The sequence below is a fragment of the Papio anubis genome, chromosome 18 (genome assembly GCF_008728515.1).
Source record: "Papio anubis isolate 15944 chromosome 18, Panubis1.0, whole genome shotgun sequence".
NCBI classification, from domain to species: Eukaryota; Metazoa; Chordata; class Mammalia; order Primates; family Cercopithecidae; genus Papio; species Papio anubis.
Window position 1 is genome coordinate 17,206,634 of NC_044993.1, and position 20,037 is coordinate 17,226,670.

The following is a 20,037-nucleotide window of genomic DNA, read 5'->3' on the forward strand; positions in this document are numbered from 1 at the left end:
ACTTATTATATCTGGGAATATACACGTTATGAAATATTGTGAAAGGGGTGCGGAGGGGTGGGATGAGATAGAGGAAGAATATGTCAGTGCTTTAAAAATGTTTTGGGGCAGCATGCGGTGGCTCATGCCTGTAATCCCAGCACTTTGGGATGCCGAGGTGAGAGAGCCTTTGAGACCAGGAGTTCAAGGCCAGCCTAGGCAACAAGGTGAGACCGCATCTCTACATTAAAAAAAAAAAAGTGCCTGTGATCCCAGCTACTCAGGAAGCTGAGGAAAAAGGATCACTTGAGCCTAGGAGGCAGAAGCTGCAGTGAGCCATGATCGCGCCATTGCATTCTAGCCTGGGCAAGAGAGGAGAGGTTCTGCCTCAAAAAAATAATAACAATAATAACGTTTTGGGCTGGGTGCAGTGGCTCATGCCTGTAATTCCAATGCTTTGAGAGCCCAACGTTAAGAGGATCACTTGAGGCCAGGAGTTTGAGACCAGCATAGCAAGACCCCATCTGTACAAAAATAAAAATCAAAATTAGCCAAGCATGTGCCTATAGTCGTAACTACTTGGGAGGCTGAGGTACTTGAGCTCAGGAGTTTGAGCCTGCAGTGAGCTGTGATCACACCACTGAACTACTGTGTAGCCTGTGCTACACAATAAGGCTATGTCTCTAAAAAACATCTTTTTAAGTTTATTTTTTGGCATTAATTGTTTATACATACTTTGCTAAACACCCGAAACTATTCTTGAAAAAAAAAAATGAATCTCATGGCACACACCTACATTAGTTGTAACTTCATATCTTCTATAAGCTGAGTAAAAAACAGTTAATCATTACTAAAAAAACCATAAACCCCAAATTGTAGGAAACATCTGGAAAACTTACAAACCTATGGTCCACCAATTCACTAAATCAATCTGGGGGCACATTTTGAAGGCAATTTTCCAGTATCCCAGGACAGATGGAACTGGATCTAGTCTGGCTTAGACTGGCTTAGTTATATTAGTCTTTTGACGAATATCTGTATTATTTGACAATAATGATGTTCATGATTTGGTATGAGGTATAAAAGAGTTACAAAGAAGAACGAAGTTTCTGAAGGGTCTTCGGAGAAAAATGGGTGGGAGATGACTCTTTCCAATTCAGAGTCTTCTACTGTACTACTTCTTTTCCAGCATCACTTGGCACAAAATTCAACCACTCAGCTACTTAAGAAAACTTCTGTATGAGGCCGAGCGCGGTGGCTCATGCCTGTAATCCCAGCACTTTGGGAGGCCAAGGCGGGCGGATCACTGGAGATCAGGAGTTCAAGACCAGCCTGGGAAACATAGCAAAACCCTGTCTCTACTAAAAATACAAAAAAATCAGCGGGGTGTGGTGGCAGGTACCCGTAATCCCAACTACTCAGGAGGTTGAGGCAGGAAAATCGCTTGAACCCTGGAGGCAGAGATTGCAGAGATCAAGTCACTGCACTTCAGCCACGGTGACAGAGTGAGGTGTCTCAAAAATAAATAAATACATAAAAGAAAAAAAATGTTGAGAGGCAGTAGCACAAAAAATGTTTTAAATTTTACAGTTTATGGTTTTCCATGGATTCACCAGGTTCTATTATTGTTTTTCCGTGTTCCCATCTTTGTGACATCGTACTAACAACCTTCATAACATGGAAATACTGCTCAACCTCAATCCCAATAAACTACTACTTAATGTATTTTTAACATCATACGTTTTCATTGTTTTGCAATGTATTTTTGAAACACATCAAATCTAAATTTTCTGTCCTTTCCATCCTTCTACTGGGCAAGTTTCATATCCTGAATTCCTCATGTAGAACTCTAGAAGGAATTCCATTCCACCTGCGTAAGGACATCTAGTTTACATATTTGACCTACAGAAAAATTTCTCTGCAACTCTGTCAAATGCTAGTAAAAAACTCCACCCAGTCAGCCTCCCACAACCCCTCCCTTTTACCATCTTCTCCTCCCCACTATCGCCACCCCACCTTGTGCATTCCTTCGTATTTAAACTTACTTGTCATCACCTTCAAGGTTCCACTCCCCTCTTGCCTGCATCTGTTTTCATATCCTCCCACTCCCCCAGTTCCTGCCAAGAAGCCCCGCTAGCTGCCTGTTGCATAACGGCTCCCCCATTCCGTCTCCCTGGGGAGTGGGCCCCGCTGCCGCGAGCAGGAATGCCCCTTTCGGCCCAGCCCCTCCTCCCTTCCGCATCACGCCCAGCGAGTCCCCGCGACGCAGCTCCAGCGGGAATTCTCTCTCCAAGCGGGGCGGGTCCTCCTTCCCGGCCGGCACCTCGCGTAGCGAGCCCCGAGGGCAGAGGAGCCGGCTCCACCCGGCGCGGCCCCTAGCCCTCCGCGGCGCCGGCCAATCGCCGCCGCCATCCTCCCGCTGGGGTGATGTCTTCAGGTGTCCGGGAGAGGAGAAAGCCCTGCGTACTTCCAGCCCTGCTCCTGTGCCAGGAGCCGGCCTCCGGGCCCCGAGCCCGGTGAGGCAGGCGGGGGCGGCGAAGGGTCCGGGTGGGCGGCGGCTGCCGGCAGCCCGAAGGCGTGGGCCTGCGAGGCGGGCGGCGCACGGCCAGGGATGGGCAGCAGCGGGGGACCGAGGCGACCGAGGCGGCCGAGGCCTGGACGGGGGCGCGGCGTGGAGGCCTCGGCGTCCCCAGCCGGGTGTGGGTCGGCCGACTGACTGACGTCGGGCGGGGGTCGCCGGCTGCCTCAGCCACCGCGCGGGGAGGGGGCGGCGGCGGCAGCAGCAGGGGCCTCTACCCTCTCTCGTTCCCTCCCTAGTCCGCCTGCCCGCTCGCCAGCTCGCTCGTCCGTCCGCCCGCCTCACCTTCAGGACCCGGATCCCTCCTGGCCGGCGGCTCGCCGGCGCTTCGGGCGGCTCCGGGGGCTCCAGCGGGCCCGCAGGCCCCGGCTCCACCTCCCCCATCGGCGGCCCAGGCTGCACAGGGACGCCGGGCCCGCGCGACGGCGTGCGGAACCTCGGCGGCGCGCGCGAGCAGCCGGCGGCCCCGCCCCCCGCGGCCCGCCGGCTCCGCCCCTCCAGCGGCTCGCCAGCCCCGCCCCTCCCGCAGCCATGCCGGACCCGCCCCTTCCGCAGCCCCGCTGGACTTGCGTAGCTGCGGGCGCCAAGTGGCCCGGGCGCCGCCAAGCCGCATCCCAGCCGCGGCCCGCGTGGCATAACCTGGCGCCACCGCAGGGCGCGGGGCCTCCACTGCCCGCCGCCCTAGGCTTGGAGGACTAGAGCACAAGGAGGGTTATTTGCTGCTTTCCCCGCCCTCTAAGAAACCCGCGGGAGGAAGAAGCAGGTGGCGCCGGCACCTGTCAATTGTGACAGGACGCTGCCCTCCGCCCAGGGTAGCTCTTGTAACTTCCCTCACTTGCCAAGCCGTTGAACGAACTGTTGAGAATACTCACCTTGGCAAGGCCTTTTCTCTTCCTTATCAGAGATGCGTGGGACCTTCTTAAGCATATTCAACCCAACCTCGTACAAAACGTCAGCTCACCTCCCAACCATGTTTTAATTCCCTTTCCTCCTCCTGGAGCTCTGCTTCAAGCAGTAATATGGCCTGTGAGCCGTTTTATGATTTATTTGCAAGGCTGATTCAGAAAAAAAACTTTTAAAAGGTAACATTTTCTTTTCCTTTTCGTTGTTTTTTTTTTGTATTTTTCTTTTCGTTCTTTCAGTGATGGTAGTTTTGTGGCCAATGAACCAAATTTGGAGTCAGCCAACCTGATTCCAGATCTCCACTCTGCCCTTCTTTAGCTCTATACCCCTGTGCAAGTTACTTGATCTAAGCCTTTCGTTCTTAAGCTGTGAGACAGAGATTAAAATCTGCCAAGTAGTTATGAAGATTTAGTGCATGCAAAGTGCCTAACGTATAGTGGGGATTCATAACAGCCATTATAATTCTGAAATTCTAAATTGAAGATCCAGTCAGTTTCTCCGAAAGTACTCTGTGAATTCCTCCTAAATTTTTCTAGGAAGGCTTCTAGACTTGCGGATTTTTAGGGCTTCACCTCGTACACAGGTTGTTGAATCTTCAAGTAACGTGTAAGAAATTAGACAGCAAAAAAAAAATAGTAATTTCTTCGCTTTTGAAGAACTATAATCCTAGTACTTTAGGAAGGCAACGCAGGCAGATTACTTGAGGCCAGGAGTTTGAGACCAGCCTGACCAACATAGCGAAACACCTTCTCTACCAAAAATACCAAAAAATGAGCTGGGCAGGGTGGCGCACCCCTGTAATCCCATCCACTTGGGAGGCGGAGGCAGGAGAATCGCTTGAACCCGAGAGGCGGAGGTTGCAGTGAGCCGATCGCGCCACTGCACTCCAACCTGGGCGACAAAGCGAAACCCTGTCTCAAAAGGAAAAAAAAAAAAAAAAAAAAAAATCACCTATTATCCATTGCTTCAGTTTGCCTCATTCAGACTAACTGTATGTCTAGAATACTTTAATTGCAGGCTTAGTACAAGACTTTTAGATTTAGCAGGGCAGTCTGTGTCCCCCATCTGAGATATGTATCTATTTGGAGATAATTTTAAATGCCAGGACCAAATTTGGCTCTTGCAGGTTCCGACCCCTTTCTGACCTACTTTCTCCCTTCACGAGTTAGCTTTGTATATACCAAACTTCCAATCTCCAGTAATCTTCATTTCTTGGTCTCATGTTAATGCATTAAAAACAACTTGTCACTGTGAGCCTGGTTTAAGAGGGGAGAAAACTCTTAGGTCATCCACCTCCTGGATTTTCCTTCCACCTTGAAATTATGTTCAAGAAAGGTACTCAAAGTAGTTGGATTCCCATTTCAGTGCTTACTGGGTAATTTCTCCCAACAGGAAAACTGGTATATAACGAATAGGCACCAATATGGAGACAGAAGCAAGTTTTACCAAGGGCAGACAAGCAGTGATAAGAAAGAAATGTGGTTTAGAACAAGTGTTTCTGGCTGGGCGCAGTGGCTCATGCCTGTAATTCCAGCGCTTCGGGAGGCCAAGGAAGACAGATCACCTGAGGTCAGAAGTTCGAACCCAGCCTGGCCAACATGGCAAACCCCGTCTCTACTGAAAATACAAAAATCAGGCGGTGTGGGGGCGCAAGCATGTAGGCCCAGCTACTCAGGAGGCTGGGCAGGCAAATCACTTGAACCTGGGAGGTGGAGGTTGCAGTGAACCAAGATATCGCGCCACTGCACTGCAGTCTGGGTGACAGAGGGAGACTCCATCTCAAGAAAAAAAAAAGAGGTTTCTAAAAAGCCTTTTATATATATATATGTGTATATATATATATATATTTTTTTTTTTTTTTTTTTGAGACGGAGTCTCGCTCTGTTGCCTAGGCTGGAGTGCACTGGCGCGATCTCCACTCACTGCAAGCTCCGCCTCCCGGGTTCACGCCATTCTCCTGCCTCAGCCTCCCGAGTAGCTGGGACTACAGGCGCCCGCCACCACGCCCGGCTAGTTTTTTGTATTTTTTTAGTAGAGACGGTGTTTCACCGTGTTCGCCAGGATGGTCTCGATCTCCTGACCTCATGATTCGCCCGTCTCGGCCTCCCAAAGTGCTGGGATTACAGGCTTGAGCCACCACACCCGGCCATATTTTTTTATTTTTGAGACAGAGTCTCGCTTTGTTGCTCAGGCTGGAGTACAGTATGGGCACAATCATAGCTCACTGCAGGTTCAACCTCCATGGGCTCAGGTGATCCTCCTACCTCAGCCTCCCAGTAGCTGGGACCACAGGTGAGCGCCACCTACGCTTGGCTAATTTTTGCATTTTTTGTAGAGATGGGGCTTCACCATATTGTCCAAGCTGGTCTCGAACTTCTGAGCTCAAGCCATCCGCCCACTTCAGCCTCCCAAAGTGCTGGGATTACAGGTGTGAGCCACACCTGGCTGTAAGAGCCTGTTTCTTGAAGCACTATACATTACGTTTTCCAGATTTCATGAGTAGAAGCTCTTTATTGACTGACTACACAAAAGGGAAAGATCTTGTTCCAGAACTAAAGTTTAAGCTCATGCTGGGGAACAGCAGTGGTGAATAATTGTTTAATTCAAGGAATAGTGGGCAAAAGCATTGTTATTTACTTCTTCATTCTGGCAACAGTAGTCCCTCTTTCAAAAGGGAAAACGTGAAAAAAAAAAAAAAAAAAAACCCCATCCACCCAAAAGTTTCAGGGGCTAATTTATGCTGTAACTACCTTTAATGGTTCCCATGATTTAAGATCCAATTCAGTAGTGACAACCAGTTGATTTTTTTCAAATCATGTAGTGCCATTAACATTTTATACTTTGTTTCAAAGGTCACATAGTGATGTTCTCCCCCAGTTCAAGGCAGTGTGTATTATGTATGCCAAGGGTTATGTAACTACAATTTCTGGAAATGGTAAACAGCTGAGACTAACCCTAAAAATAAATTCCTCTGGGATTTTTTTAATGCGAAAATTCATCTGCCCTCACTGCAGGTTCATCATTACAAAAATCACTGTTTCGATCAAGCCAAGAGACAGAGAAGTCATCAGGATCTCTCCTTTCTGTCTCCTTCCTATAGCAGCTGTGCTTCCCCTCTCCATCTCTCTGGTATGTACACACGCACACACATTCTTTATGCCAGGAGCTTTTCCAGATCTTCACTACACAATGGGAAGTCTGGAGAAGGAAAGCTCATTCCTATCAGATGTTGGGAGAGGAACCATAAAAGACTTATATTTACTTATTTATATCTAGTACCTTCTCCAGTGATCCACAGTCATCTTTGGACCTAAATCATGTTATTCTACCAATAGGTTGAGCAGATTTGGATATTCCTAATTTTGGTTCCAAATAAACAGGCAGTATTTACCTAGCTTCAAAGTTTGGAGAAATTTTTTTCCGTGAACATTTTGCTATTTTTCAAATATGGGGACAATTGAACTGGGGAGAGGATATAGGATAGAAAACCCTTAAAAATGATAAAATTTTTTTTTTTTTTTTGCTTCTGAATTGAAATTCAAATCTGAATACTATTTGTTGTATTGTTTTTTTGTTGTTGTTTGTTTTTTTGAGACGGAGTCTCGTTCTGTTGCCCAGGCTGGCGTGCAGTGGAGTGATCTCGGCTCACTGCAACCTCCGCATCCCAGGTTCAAGTTATTCTCCTGCCTCAGCCTCCCGAGTAGCTGAGATTACAGGCGCCCGCCACTACGCCCGGCCAATTTTTTGTATTTTTAGTAGAGACGGGGTTTCACCACGTTGGCCAGGCTGGTCTCGAACTCCTGACTTTGTGATTCACCTGCCTCAGCCTCCCAAAGTGCTGGGATTATAGGCCGGAGCCACTGCGCCCAGCTTATTTGTTGTATTGTTAAATAAATGTCTATTATTAGCTAAACTTTTCTATTGTAGCTTTTATATTTTCCTCTATATTACATGAAAGTGCCAACTAAATTTAATATTAGAAACAACTATGAATTTTAACTAACTCATACATAAGATCATAGAAATGTTGCTTATCAAACAGTACCAAAGGCCACTTCTGCATAAACTAGATAACTGCCAGGGCCTACACCCTTCCTTTTCAATCGGGACTATCACACCCTCCCCCCTTCTCAATCAAGGGACTGTCAGGGATCATCAGAGTAACAGAAAATCTAAAGCTTCCAACCTCCAAAAAACAGAGCTGGCAGCCAGGCACGATGACTCATGCGTGTAATCCCATAACTCTGGGAGGCCGAAAGGCTAGTGGATCACTTGAGCCCAGGAGTTTCAGACCAGCTTGGGCAATATAGTGAGACCCTGTCTCTACCAAAGGAAAAAAAAATACAAAAATTAGCCAGGCATGGTGGTGCATGCCAGTAGTCCCAGCTACTAGAACGGCTGAGGTGGGAGGATTGCTTGAACCAGGGAGGTCAAGGCTGAAGTGTTCAGTGATCGCACCACTGCACTCCAGCTGGGTGACACAGCGAGACTCTGTCTTAAAAAAACAAAACGAGTTCATAAGACAGGTGCAGTGGCTCACGCCTATAATCCCAGCACTTTGGGAGCTCGAGGCAGGAAGATTGCTTGAGGCCAAGAGTTCAAGACCAGCCTAGGCAACACAGCAAGACCACATCCCTACAGAAATTAATATATATAAAATACATAGTTCATATAAAAGACCATGAAATATAGCTCATTTTGACTGGTCAAGCCTTCCTCTGCCCAGTCACAGATACACGTGAACAATTCACAAAAAACAGCTTATAAATAAAACCCAAACCACCCTTAATATACATTTCATCTTGATTTCTCTGCCTTGAGAGTTCACCTGTGTAGAAGATTAAGCATGAAATTAATCATATTATAGTTAAAATGTCCAATTGCACTTAGGACTTTTTCACTGTCTATAACACAAGTTTTTTGTTGTTGTTGTTGTTTTTGAGACCAAGTTTCACTCTTGTCACCCCAGGCTAAAGTGCAATGGCATGATCTCAACTTATCGTAGCCTCCACCTCCCGAGTTCAAGCAATTCTCCTGCCTCAGCCTCCCGAGTAGCTGGGATTACAGGCATGCGCCGCCACGCCCAGCTAACTTTGTATTTTTACTAGAGACAGGGTTTCTCCATGTTGGTCAGGCTGGTCTCGAACTCCCAACCTCAGGTGATCCACCGGCCTCGGCCTCCCAAACTGCTGGGATCACAGGCGTGAGCCACCGTGCCTAACTACCACAAGTTTTGAAGTGTTTCAAATTCGTCTCTTGGTGAGACTTATGTGTAAAAGGAATACTAACAAGTCAGTAAGTTTAGCTCAACCTCTGGAATAAGAATTCATCTAAGTCTTCTAATCCAATTGTAAGAAGCAAGGAAGCAAATTTTAAATCATTGAGTATTGACTTTTTATTATTAGTCACTGTTCATAATTTGTTTCAACCAAAAGACAATACACACAGCAGAATTCTAATGCATCCCATGTAAATGTTTACATCCATTTTATTCCTCACTCGCCTCTAAGACTTATCATTTAATTTTAAATTTTTTTTTTACATCTCAAAAATATGTCTGCAATAATTAGAGCTTCATTAGCTGTCCCACTTGGAAACAGCTTCTTAATATTTTTACAGTAAAGAAGATGTGATGGGGCATAATGAAAATGTAACTTACAACACTATGAAAGAAAAGGGACTTTATAGGAACACAGTGGGAGTTCATAAAGGAAAGAGTTCAGAAGCTCTTTCCCATGGGGCCCCCAAATAGAAACCAAAAACAAAAACAAAACACACAAAGCGCAACCGCAGGTTCTTTGAGGAAAAAAAAAAAACAAAAAACAAAAAACCAACTCCAATGCTCCATCTTGAAGCCAGAATCAGCGTCTTGGAAGTTTGTAAAGCAACTGTGCAAGCTGCTTCAGCATTTCCTTCTGTTAAAGTGTTCCAGGTCCTGGAACCCTGTCAATGGGACCCACTCACTGCTATTGCTTGAAAAAGTTATTCACTTGCAGTTCTATACGCAGCCCCCCTCTCCCGAGCCAAAGCTGGTCAAAAGTGTTTTAAACTTCAGGACTTTCTGTGCAATTCTCTCTCCAATGATCCTCCCCACTCCCAAAGTCATGAATACACAGACATGTAAAACCACTCTCCCAACCACAAAGTTCATGAACACCCACTTTTTCCTCTCTAGCTTTCTCAGTTTAGGACACTGTGGTTAAAATACATTCACTACAAAAAAATATACACATTCAAACTCCTTTCCCCTAGTTCTCATGGCCCAAATATTTAGCAATGCAGAAGACAATGAAGTTGAACCTTGAAAGCAGTACTCCCTAACTTCCAATCTCTTCTACGACATAAAAAAAATGGGAAGCATGTTATAGAAATCATTAGTGTTGGACAGTTTTAAAAGTCTATTTTCATATATGAATGGGACAAACAAGGAGTACGAATCACACCTTTAAACCAGCAAGAGGAAAGAATCCCCTCCCAAATGTTACACTGAGGAATGTTTAAATGAGAAAGACCTTAAAATTAACAGATGATCACTATGCACAGCCTAAAACTTCCATGACTGTCCAAACCACCTCAAGGAAACAGCACCAAAGCACTATGGGAGAAGCTTCTCTGGGAGAGCACCCTTCCTACAGTTTTTTGAGATTACTTAGATGAATTAATTCTCCCTTAGGATTCCCCGGGATGGGGCAGAGACTAGAATAAATCGACTCTTGAAGAGGGAAATGAGGTACAAGTGCATGTGAAATTGTCAAAGTAAGTGTGTGAGGGCTCACTGCTTATCACCCCAGGGTTATTAAAACAGCCTTGGAAAATGCTCTTTCCTCACAATGCCTCTGAAGTTGTAAATCCATCCCAATTTGCTCCCCCTTGAGTGGTTATACTCGGGAAAGGAATTATTGAAATGTGCAAGTATTCACAGAAATTGAAACATTTCTCCATTTAGCTGCAAGGCCAAGTGAGAGGAAAACTAATTCTGATCCTAGAAACTAAGGCACGCTGAAGCTTTCAAAGATCCAATCATTTGAAACAGTCTTCACAACCATCAGTATCCTAGGCAGTTATTTGGCTGCTAGTCCTTCAGTATGGTGCTTGTGTTCAGATTCCGAAATCAATTCATATTCTACGCAGCACCCTTTGTGTTAAGGCCATGATATTTTATTCCTTCTAGACAAAGCTATGAATGATCATAAACTCTACCTCAAAACTATGATCACCCAAGGAAATGCTTTGTCAGCAGAGTAGACCCTTCCCAGCTCCATTAGCTGACAGTGTCTTATAGCATGGTCTTGAACAGATTTCTTCAGAAATTCAACCCAGTTCAAATAAAAAAACCTGAGCTGGTTAGCTACAAATATAAGAGAGAAAATAAAGCCTCTACACAAAGAGGAATGTTAAGACAAATTCTATTCAAGAAATCCACCAACATTATGTTAATCCTATCATGTTTCACAGCATTAAGTATCCATCCAATGAAATCAGTCTGCAAAGAAACCCTTAAAGGCTATTTTTCATTGCACAGGCAGAGCAGTTGTCTGAAATATGCACTAGTCCACACTTACATTACTGAAAACTATGCAGGAGATAATATCCTGTTCTTGACTCGGTCAACCATTTACCCACTGGAGTAAGTTTTAGCAGATCTTGCTCATACATCCTAATAAGACCAGGAACTTTCCCCTGTGGAGCCTTTAGTTCAACTCCAGTTTGTCAAATGTTAGGAATAGTCCAGCATCTGATACAGAGCTAGATTTGACAAGATACTGAAGATTTTAAGTAAAGGCTTGGTGAAATGAAGAGGAAAAAAAAAGGATATTTGTTTCCAGGATTAAGATTGAAGCCATAGTAGTCATTATACTGTATTCAATACAGTAACAATTGCAAACATTGTTAAGTGCAAGGTGGGCCTCACTTTTTCTTTCTTCAGTATATAAGACACGGCGCCTGAATACTTGAACGTACATAGTACATTCAACGTGTACCACAGAAAGAGTCACCTCTACTTCACTCCAGCTACTCAATTTCAAAGTTTGATAACACATGGGTCCTTTCTTAAAAGCACTTGGCACTCTCACTAGTTTAAGCTCAAGTCTTTGATGTGGATACTCATGAGATTTGTCTTTTAAAAGAGACCAATTTCTCAGACTGAGAAAAGGTTATTCCTACCCTATGGTGTCCGTAAGACCTCCTCTGACATAGGGGTATGGAAGCTACAAGGCTTCACTCCAACACCATAAAGTACAATATAGGAAAGATTTCTTTAACCGTGTGGTCTTTATTTCAGTGCCAGTGTTACAGATACAACACAAATGTTCCAGTTAGAAGGAATTCAAACGGAATGCCAAGGTCCAAGCCAGGCTCAGGAAATAAAAAGGGAGGTTTGGAGTAATAGATGACTCCAATACTCACTCTTCCTAAGGGCAAAGGTACTTTTGATACAGAGTCTGATCTTTAAAACTGGTGAACTCCTCTTCCACCCATTACCATAGTTCAAACAGACAAGTTATGGGTTTAGGAGCACTTTAAAATTTGCGGTGGGAACAGGGTCATTAATAACTATGAATATATCTTTTAGAAGGTGACCATTTTGTACTTTAAAGGGAATCAGTTTTGAATATCATGGAAACTATTCATGACTACAGCTAAAGAATGGAGCGAAAGGGGAGCTGGAAGAGCCTTGGAAGTTTCTATTACAAATAGAGCACCATATCCTTCATGCCAAATCTCAACAAAAGCTCTTTTTAACTCCATCTGTCCAGTGTTTACAAAAACTCGCAAGGTCTGACCAGTTCTTGATAACAAACATACATGTGTGTGTCTGTGTGTATACAGCAATGCACAGAATAGGCTACCAGGAGCCTAATGCCTCTTTCAAACATTGGGGGAACCAGTAGAAAAAGGCAGGGCTCCCTAATGTCCATTATTACATTTCCATTCCAAATACCAGATGTTGAAAGCGCCTGAAGATGGTAACCCAGCTAGTGAGGAATAAATACCCCACCTTGCCCAGTCCACAGAGAAACAACAGTAGAAAGAAGGGGCAACTCTTTGCTGCAGAGACAAAGTGAGTGTTTTTCGCCATGGATTGCAGTCCTCTCCTCCAGACCAGCTGCTTATTTCCTCAGGGGCCCAGGGAATGTTGATTCTGGCTGTAAATGTGGGAGGGGTGGAGCAGTGCGGAAAAAGGAGAAGAAGAGGAAGAGTGCAAAGTAGCCTCCAGAAGCAGCCAGCCTCAACAGTGGAGGAGAGGACATTAGTCTTTAACAATGCTTCAAGGTCAGCAGTAACTTTAGGAAAATCCTCCTCAGCAGTTCTCTTCAGCTCCTCATGCCCGTGGTACAGTTGGGGGGACTTGCCAGCAATCACAACCTCCTTCCCAGAGTTCCTTTGATTGAGTGGGATAAGAATGAGAATGGTGCCAAACCCTCATTGCCAGGACTGAGGGGGAAAGTTGTTCACCTCTGCTAGATCTTGCATTGCTGAGCCCTTGTGATTATATGTGAGCTTGATCCGCATTCGCAGCTGTTGCTATAAGGGGAAAAGAGAAGTGCAAATTATATATTGAAATAAAATCTCCAGCATCTGTCCAGTCCACAAATAGACTTTTAATCTTAGAGGTCAAAACTTGAAAAGCCGGGCGCGGTGGCTCAAGCCTGTAATCCCAGCACTTTGGGAGGCTGAGACGGGCGGATCACAAGGTCAGGAGATCGAGACCATCCTGGCTAACACGGTGAAACCCCGTCTCTACTAAAAAATACAAAAAACTAGCCGGGCGAGGTGGCGGGCGCCTGTGGTCCCAGCTACTCCGGAGGCTGAGGCAGGAGAATGGCGTAAACCCGGGAGGCGGAGCTTGCAGTGAGCTGAGATCCAGCCACTGCACTCCAGCCTGGGCGACAGAGCCAGACTCAGTCTCAAAAAAAAAAAAAAAAAGAGGTCAAAACCTGAAGTAAAGCTGTCTGTTAAGAATGACACACAGGCAAACAACAACAACAAAAAACACCCAGTACTCTAGGCTTCAGTCAAGAAGCTAACAACATCATGCCACCAAGTAGAGAAAGCGCATCTCCAGAACACGTGGTTAGCTTTAATCCTTGAACTGCATTAAAAGGACAGAACCCCTCAGGAACATTTTTCTTTTCTTTTGGAAACAGGGTTTTGCTCTTACTGCCCAAGCTGCAGTATAGTGGCATGATCTTGGCTCACTGCAACCCCTGCCTCCCGAGTTCAAGCAATTCTCCTGCCTCAGCCTCCAGAGTAGCTGGGATAACAGGCGCCCACCACCACGCCAAGCTAATATTTTTATTTTTAGTAGAGACGGGGTTTCACCATGTTGGCCAGACTGGTCTCGAACTCCTGACCTCAGGTGATACGGCCGCCTCAGCCTCCTACAGTGCTGGGAATACAGGCGTGAGCCACTGTGGAGCATTTTCCACATAACATTTTGCTGAGTCCTTTTCAAAAAGATTCAAACCTTGTATCCAAGTCTCTTAAAAAATGAGATGAACATATACTCATCATATGCTCTCCATTCAGATATACTGTTGCTTTGTCTGAAAACCCTACAGTAAATGTAAATATGCCTTTTGTTCCTAAGGCATAAAATGTTTAAAAATGACTTAACTCACAGGTAACAGCAGTAGTTTTAAGAGAACTCAATTAGGTACTTTTTACTTTATGTGGCAGATTTCAAATACAAATGCACTAAGAAATGTTTTACTCTCAGATGGTCAAAGGAATTTGTGCTTGTACTATAGAGGCAGATGCTCAAAATATAGTGAATAGCAGAGGAAGGGCAAGTGTTACAAGAGAAGGAAAGTATACTGTTATTTATGAGTAACTAGTAGAGCTCTATTAAAGAAATTCTCTGAACCATTTTCAAAAACTGTTTGAAAACCAATTGATTACTATTAAGGTGAGTTTATTTCTTTGAGATAATAAAAATATTGCTTAATTTCAGTTTCTAAAGCTATTTTTCATTTGGCTGCTTCATTTAAAATGCCTCCATTTTTGCTATTCATTCTTAATAACTGTAGCAGTAAATGTAGATATTTGGTTTCAACAAATGCTCTTACCTCAGATTTCAACTTGTGTATAAATTAAAATGTCTAAGCTTCTCCCCTACCCCCCAAAACTAGATCTTCTAGCTTTTTTTGAAGTTGCATTTTAATAAGATGCCACTAAGCCACCTGATGGCTCTGGGTTCCATCTGTTATTTACAAAAGAGCAAGGAAGTTAGACCAGGCATTTTCATTGATCTCTTCTCTAACTATGAGTCAGAAAAAAGAAACAAAGCAGAATTTTATTTCAGGAAATATGCTTACACTTCAGCTCAGATACTGGCTACAAATGTGCTACTCACCTTCTGAGGGTTCAGAACTTTAATGACTTGTGTGATGGTCCCCGTGTTAAATGCTGGGACAATGCTGCTGCTAGGAGACAAAAGCTGCAGCTGGAATGTCTAGGGGGGAACAAAGGGCACTCTTCAGAAAAAGAAACACACAATGCTAGGTCAGAGATATCAAAAAACATTTAGACAGCCAGATGATGGGTCATGTAACAGAGTTCACTACTACTAAGTTTTGCCTACTACTTGTTTTCTAGATATCAGGAATTCACAGCACGTGAACTGACTCACTGTGGTATTTGTAAAAATCCACTGTTCAGTTCTTTGATCATGACCACTAGCAATAAACCACATTCTCCTTTCTGGCAGAAGGAATTTTAGCCTATCTCTTTTCAGAAGCTGACCAATTCTTGTTCTGGCAACTTCACTTAATAGTAACTGTTCAACTATGCAAGTAAAATATGGGTGCTTTTGGCTTAAAAAACCAGCAGAAAGAAACCAAAAGAAAAGCTTTCCCAAAATAGCAAACCAACATACGGGTCACCAACTATGAGCTTTTAAACTTTTGTGTGATTGGATGACTGGGACCCAGAGACTTGAACTTTTGTTTTTTAAAGCCTGCATAATCTAGAATGTGTCAGAGCCTCCTCTCCACATGACAGAGGAAAGGAAAGACTTGCAGAACCAGCCTATACAGCAAAAGACCTAGATAAGCCAAACACTATTACTTTGTTGAATGCTGGTAGGGTTTATTTGCTTACTTATAGAAATAAGAGATGAAAGTGCTGGCCGGGCACGGTGGCTCACGCCTGTAATCCCAGCACTTTGGGAGGTCAAGGCTGGTGGATCACGAGATCAGGAGTTCGAGACCAGCCTGGCCAACACAGTGAAACCCCGTCTGTACTAAAAATACAAAAATTAGCTGAGCATGGTGGCACATGCCTGTAGTCCCAGCTACTCGGGAGGCTGAGGCAGGAGAATCACTTGAACCCAGGAGGCGGAGGTTGCCTGGGTGACAGAGTGAGACTCCATCTCAATTATGCCACTGCACTCCAGCCTGGGCAACACAGCAAGACTCCGTCTCAAAAAAAAAAAAAAAAAAGTGCTATATAGGGCAAGCTAGGTAAACCACACTGTACTATGTAGCTATTCTATAAACTAGAATTTGAAAATCTTTCCTAAAAGTAGATTAAACTTTTAAAATATTTAAGAGACAGAGAGAGAGACAGTAGTCTTCTCTAGGGCCAAAAGTTACAAGAGTGAAGATTCACTCTCAACGTACAGATATATTACACTGGGGGCTGGGCACGGTATTCCCAGCACTTTGGGAGGCCGAGGCAGGCAGATCACCTGAGGTCAGGAGATCTAGATTAGTCTGGTCAACATGGCGAAACCACATCTCTACTAAAAATACAAAAATTAGCCGGGTATGGTGGCGCCTGCCTGTAATCCCAGCTACTCGGGAGGCTGAGGCAGGAGATTTGCTTGAACCCAGGAGGCGGAGGTTGCCTAGGTGACAGAGTGAGACTCCATCTCAAAAAAAAAAAAAAAAAAAAAGGCTGGGCGCAGTGGCTCAAGCCTGTAATCTCAGGACTTTGGGAGGCCGAGACGGGCGGATCACAAGGTCAGGAGATCGAGAGCATCCTGGCTAACCCGGTGAAACCCTGTCTCTACTAAAAAATACAAAAAAACTAGCCAGGCGAGGTGGCGGGCGCCTGTAGTCCCAGCTACTCAGGAGGCTGAGGCAGGAGAATGGCGTAAACCCGGGAGGCGGAGCTTGCAGTGAGCTGAGATCCGGCCACTGCACTCCAGCCTGGGTGACAGAGCAAGACTTCGTCTCAAAAAAAAAGAAAAAAGGAAAAAAAAGTTATATATATACACATATAAAATTATAAAAATATTGGGTCTTATTCATAATTCTACTGCCACATTAAATTATGTAAGCTAAAATATTATTCATTACTACATTTCATTAAATGTAAGATACCATCAATTGTAATTCACACCATTATTTTATGTACCACTGAGATAGAAAACATGCTGCCCATTGAATTATGACAAGATATCAATTTTAAAATGTACCCCAATTTCAGAAACATTAAAACACAAAAATAGTACATAGTAGAACCTATAAAATATGATATTTTTTTTTTTTTTTTTTTGAGACGGAGTCTCGCGCTGTCGCCCAGGCTGGAGTGCAGTGGCCAGATCTGAGCTCACTGCAAGCTCCGCCTCCTGGCTTCACGCCATTCTCCGGCCTCAGCCTCCCAAGTAGCTGGGACTACAGGCGCTGCCACCTCGCCCGGCTATTTTTTGTATTTCTTAGTAGAGACGGGGTTTCACCGTGTTAGCCAGGATGGTCTCGATCTCCTGACCTCGTGATCCGCCCATCTCGGCCTCCCAAAGTGCTGGGATTACAGGCTTGAGCCACCGCGCCCGGCCTAAAATATGATATTTTAAGTTGAAAATACATTATCATGCTGCACTGTACAGTATACCACCAAAAATAAGGTCATGGTTTAATAGCAGAGGTGATAAGTCACTGGAGCAGCAGCCTAAAGTAACAAGTATAAAACCTAAGTTGCAGAACGTAAATATACTGAGCACTGAACAGATGAAAAGTGCTTCGAACAGTGCCTAATTCAAAAAACTTGTTTATTCCTTTAAGCAACCTTAGGAAGTGGCTATCTTTATCACCACCCTCTTTGCAAATGAAGACACCAAGGCATGGAGGTTCAGTGACTTTCTTCATGTCATACAACTAGTATTGAAATCTAAACAGAATGGCTCTAGAGTTCATTAGTGGTCTTTCCACTTGACACTACTGCTCCCCCTTTTTTTTCTTCTTTTTTTTTTTGGACAGGGTCTGACTCTATCACCCAGGGTCTCACTCTATCACCCAGGCTAAAGTGCAGTGGCACGATCTTGGCTCACTGCCACTTCCACCTCCTGGGTTCAAGTGATTCTGCCACCTCAGCCTCCTGAGTAGCTGGGACCACAGGCATACACCATCGCGCCTGGCTAATTTTTCGTATTTTTGGTAGAGATGGGGTTTCACCATGTTGCCCAGGCTGGTCTCAAACTCCTGAGTTCAAGCAATCCACCCTCCTCAGCCTCCCAAACTGCTGGGATTACAGGTGTGAGCCACCGTGTCCAGCTAACTGCTTCTTACACATCTAAATTATTCTGACTTCTACAAAGTGTAAGCAAAGAAGGTTGCATGAGAGTCAGAGGATGGGGAAAAAATAAAAAAAGACTGCAAATCAGCAGTACCCACAAACAAAACATCCTCAGTTTCCAAAAGTGTGTTGTCAGAATGTCTAAATGCCGTATTTCATATGCCACTGCCAAGATTAGGTTAGCACAGTCTAAACCAGTGGTTGGCAAACTATGGCCCATTGGCCAAGAATGGCCCAACATCTGATTTTGCAAATAACATTTTATTGGAACAGAACTATATTCATTCATTTATATGTCATCTACAGCTGTTTCTGTACTATAAGAGCAGAATTGAGTACCAGTAAAGACCAGATAGCAGCCTAAAATACTTACTGTCTCATCTTTTCAAGAAAAACTACGCACTCCTCATTCTCAACTTTTCTTTATTCAGAATTCTTTGTTTCTTTTGAGATGGAGTCTCGCTCTGTCACCTAGGCTGGAGTGCAGTGGCATAATAATCTCACCTCACTGCATCCTCAGCCTCCTGGGTTCAAGCGATTCTCCTGCTTCATCAGCCTCCCGAGTAGTTAGGATTAGAGGAACCCGCCACCATGCCCGGCTAATTTGTTTTTTGTACTCTTAGTAGAGACGAGAGTTTCACCACGTTGGCCAGGTTCTCGAACTCCCAATCTCAAGTGATCTGCCTGCCTCAGCCTCCCAAAGTACTGGGATTACAGCTGTGAGGCACTGCACCCGGCTTCAAGACTTTTCACTACTGAAAAATGAACATAAATATCCTTAAACTAAAATTTGGTGTAAACCAAACTTTGATTCACAAGAATAGTTACTATATCTATAATAAATTGGATGTTAATGAAGGAGGAATGTTTCTCTCACTTATGTATCAAGACACAAAAAATTTCAATTCTGATCTGGTTAACTAGAAGATAATACCAGATAGACAAAGTCTCTCATCTTACTTTACTTTCATCCTATGCCAGATTTTATGTTTTTAGGCCTTTAACACTGTATTACTAAAGCCTAACCTATCCTCAATGCCCTGAGCATTAACTGATCACCTCGTAGAATTCTGCTCTCACTAGTATTAGAATTGTTTTTCTTTATCCTACAATACTAACCATCAGAATACTTGTAACCTAGTAAAAATTATTCACTAAAAATGATATGCTTCCATGAACCATAGGCAACTTATTGTTAGTTTGAATTAAGTCTGTAAAAATTAAAACATATCCTTTACCAAACACATGAAAAAAAAATCAGCCAATCTTTAATCAAAGGAAACATCTAAAGAAGACATTGTAGTACCTTTGGTACTGCAGCTTGGAAAACAAAGTCCGTCATATCTAGCTCTGTGCTGTTGGAGGCCTGTATCGTTATCACTGTTACACTGGGGTTGGTATTCGACCGTTCAAAGGTGAATTCTATCTTCAAGCCATTCTTACTGTATGCTGTGATGGAGGGGATGCCTGAGAAAGTACAGGGAGATAAGTCTTATTGTAGTCAGCCTAATGCTTGCAGAATTATTACTTCTTTTTCTTAATAACCACCTCATTACTCAGTGCTCCATGTAATGATGGTAACAACAGTCATCGTACCTGCAGCAATATCATTGAAGAGAGGCTGTGATGAAAGCCCATCCAACAAGAAGGGGGGCTGGGATATCTGTGGGACTGAGGCAGGGGCAGGAGCAGCAGCTGGAGCACCTAAAGGAAATATTTCAATGGAAAGTTAACCTTAGAGAGCATGACAAAGCTTATCAAGAAATTATAGGGAAAATTACTTCAATCTCAGGTTGAGGAAAAGATTCCTTAAACAAGATGCAAAAAGCACAGACCACAAAGAGAAAGAACTAAAAACTCAAGTACTTTAAAACAAGCAACTTCTGTTTATTAAAAAATACTGTAAGAAAAAGTACAGTCTGAGCAACATGGCAAGACCGTCTCTACAAAAAAAATAAATAAATACAAAAATTAGCCAGGCATGGTGGTGTGCGCCTGTAGTCCCAGCTACTTGAGAGACTGCAGGGGGAGGATCACTGGAGCCGGAAAAGTTG

General features: G+C 44.0%; 2 protein-coding genes and 1 long non-coding RNA gene across 10 annotated transcripts in view; 1 reads left to right on the forward strand and 2 right to left on the reverse strand.

Annotated features, from left to right (window-relative positions):
* Nucleotides 1-2,987, reverse strand: part of PHLPP2 (PH domain and leucine rich repeat protein phosphatase 2) — a 77,770-nt gene extending 74,783 nt beyond the window's left edge. Inside the window, exon 1 of one of the 4 annotated variants that reach the window (XM_003917139.4) lies at nucleotides 2,843-2,937. Coding sequence is in view for 1 of the 4 variants with exons in the window: in XM_021932129.1 (XP_021787821.1) it covers nucleotides 2,843-2,941 (99 nt within the window). In the remaining 3 variants the exon portion in view is untranslated. Of the gene's footprint in view, nucleotides 1-2,024; nucleotides 2,497-2,842 lie in introns of those variants that run through there. The other 3 variants (XM_009196803.4, XM_021932129.1, XM_021932130.2) reach the window with 3 other exon arrangements.
* Nucleotides 2,988-3,082: 95 nt separating this feature from the next.
* Nucleotides 3,083-6,856, forward strand: LOC110742058. Its single transcript, XR_002519303.1, has 2 exons — nucleotides 3,083-3,639; nucleotides 6,475-6,856. It is a non-coding gene; the product is annotated as an uncharacterized LOC110742058 (long non-coding RNA).
* Nucleotides 6,857-8,830: 1,974 nt separating this feature from the next.
* The window catches only part of AP1G1 (adaptor related protein complex 1 subunit gamma 1), an 88,722-nt gene continuing 77,515 nt past the window's right edge, over nucleotides 8,831-20,037 (reverse strand). For 2 of the 5 annotated variants that reach the window (XM_021932131.2, XM_021932136.2), the window contains exons 21-24: nucleotides 19,580-19,687; nucleotides 19,290-19,450; nucleotides 14,820-14,918; nucleotides 8,831-12,988 (exon numbers count right to left, since the gene is read on the reverse strand). In XM_021932131.2, the coding sequence (XP_021787823.1) occupies nucleotides 12,887-12,988; nucleotides 14,820-14,918; nucleotides 19,290-19,450; nucleotides 19,580-19,687 (470 nt within the window). In that variant the 3' untranslated portion in view covers nucleotides 8,831-12,886. The remainder of the gene's footprint in view (nucleotides 12,989-14,819; nucleotides 14,919-19,289; nucleotides 19,451-19,579; nucleotides 19,688-20,037) is intronic. The other 3 variants (XM_021932134.2, XM_021932133.2, XM_021932135.2) reach the window with 3 other exon arrangements.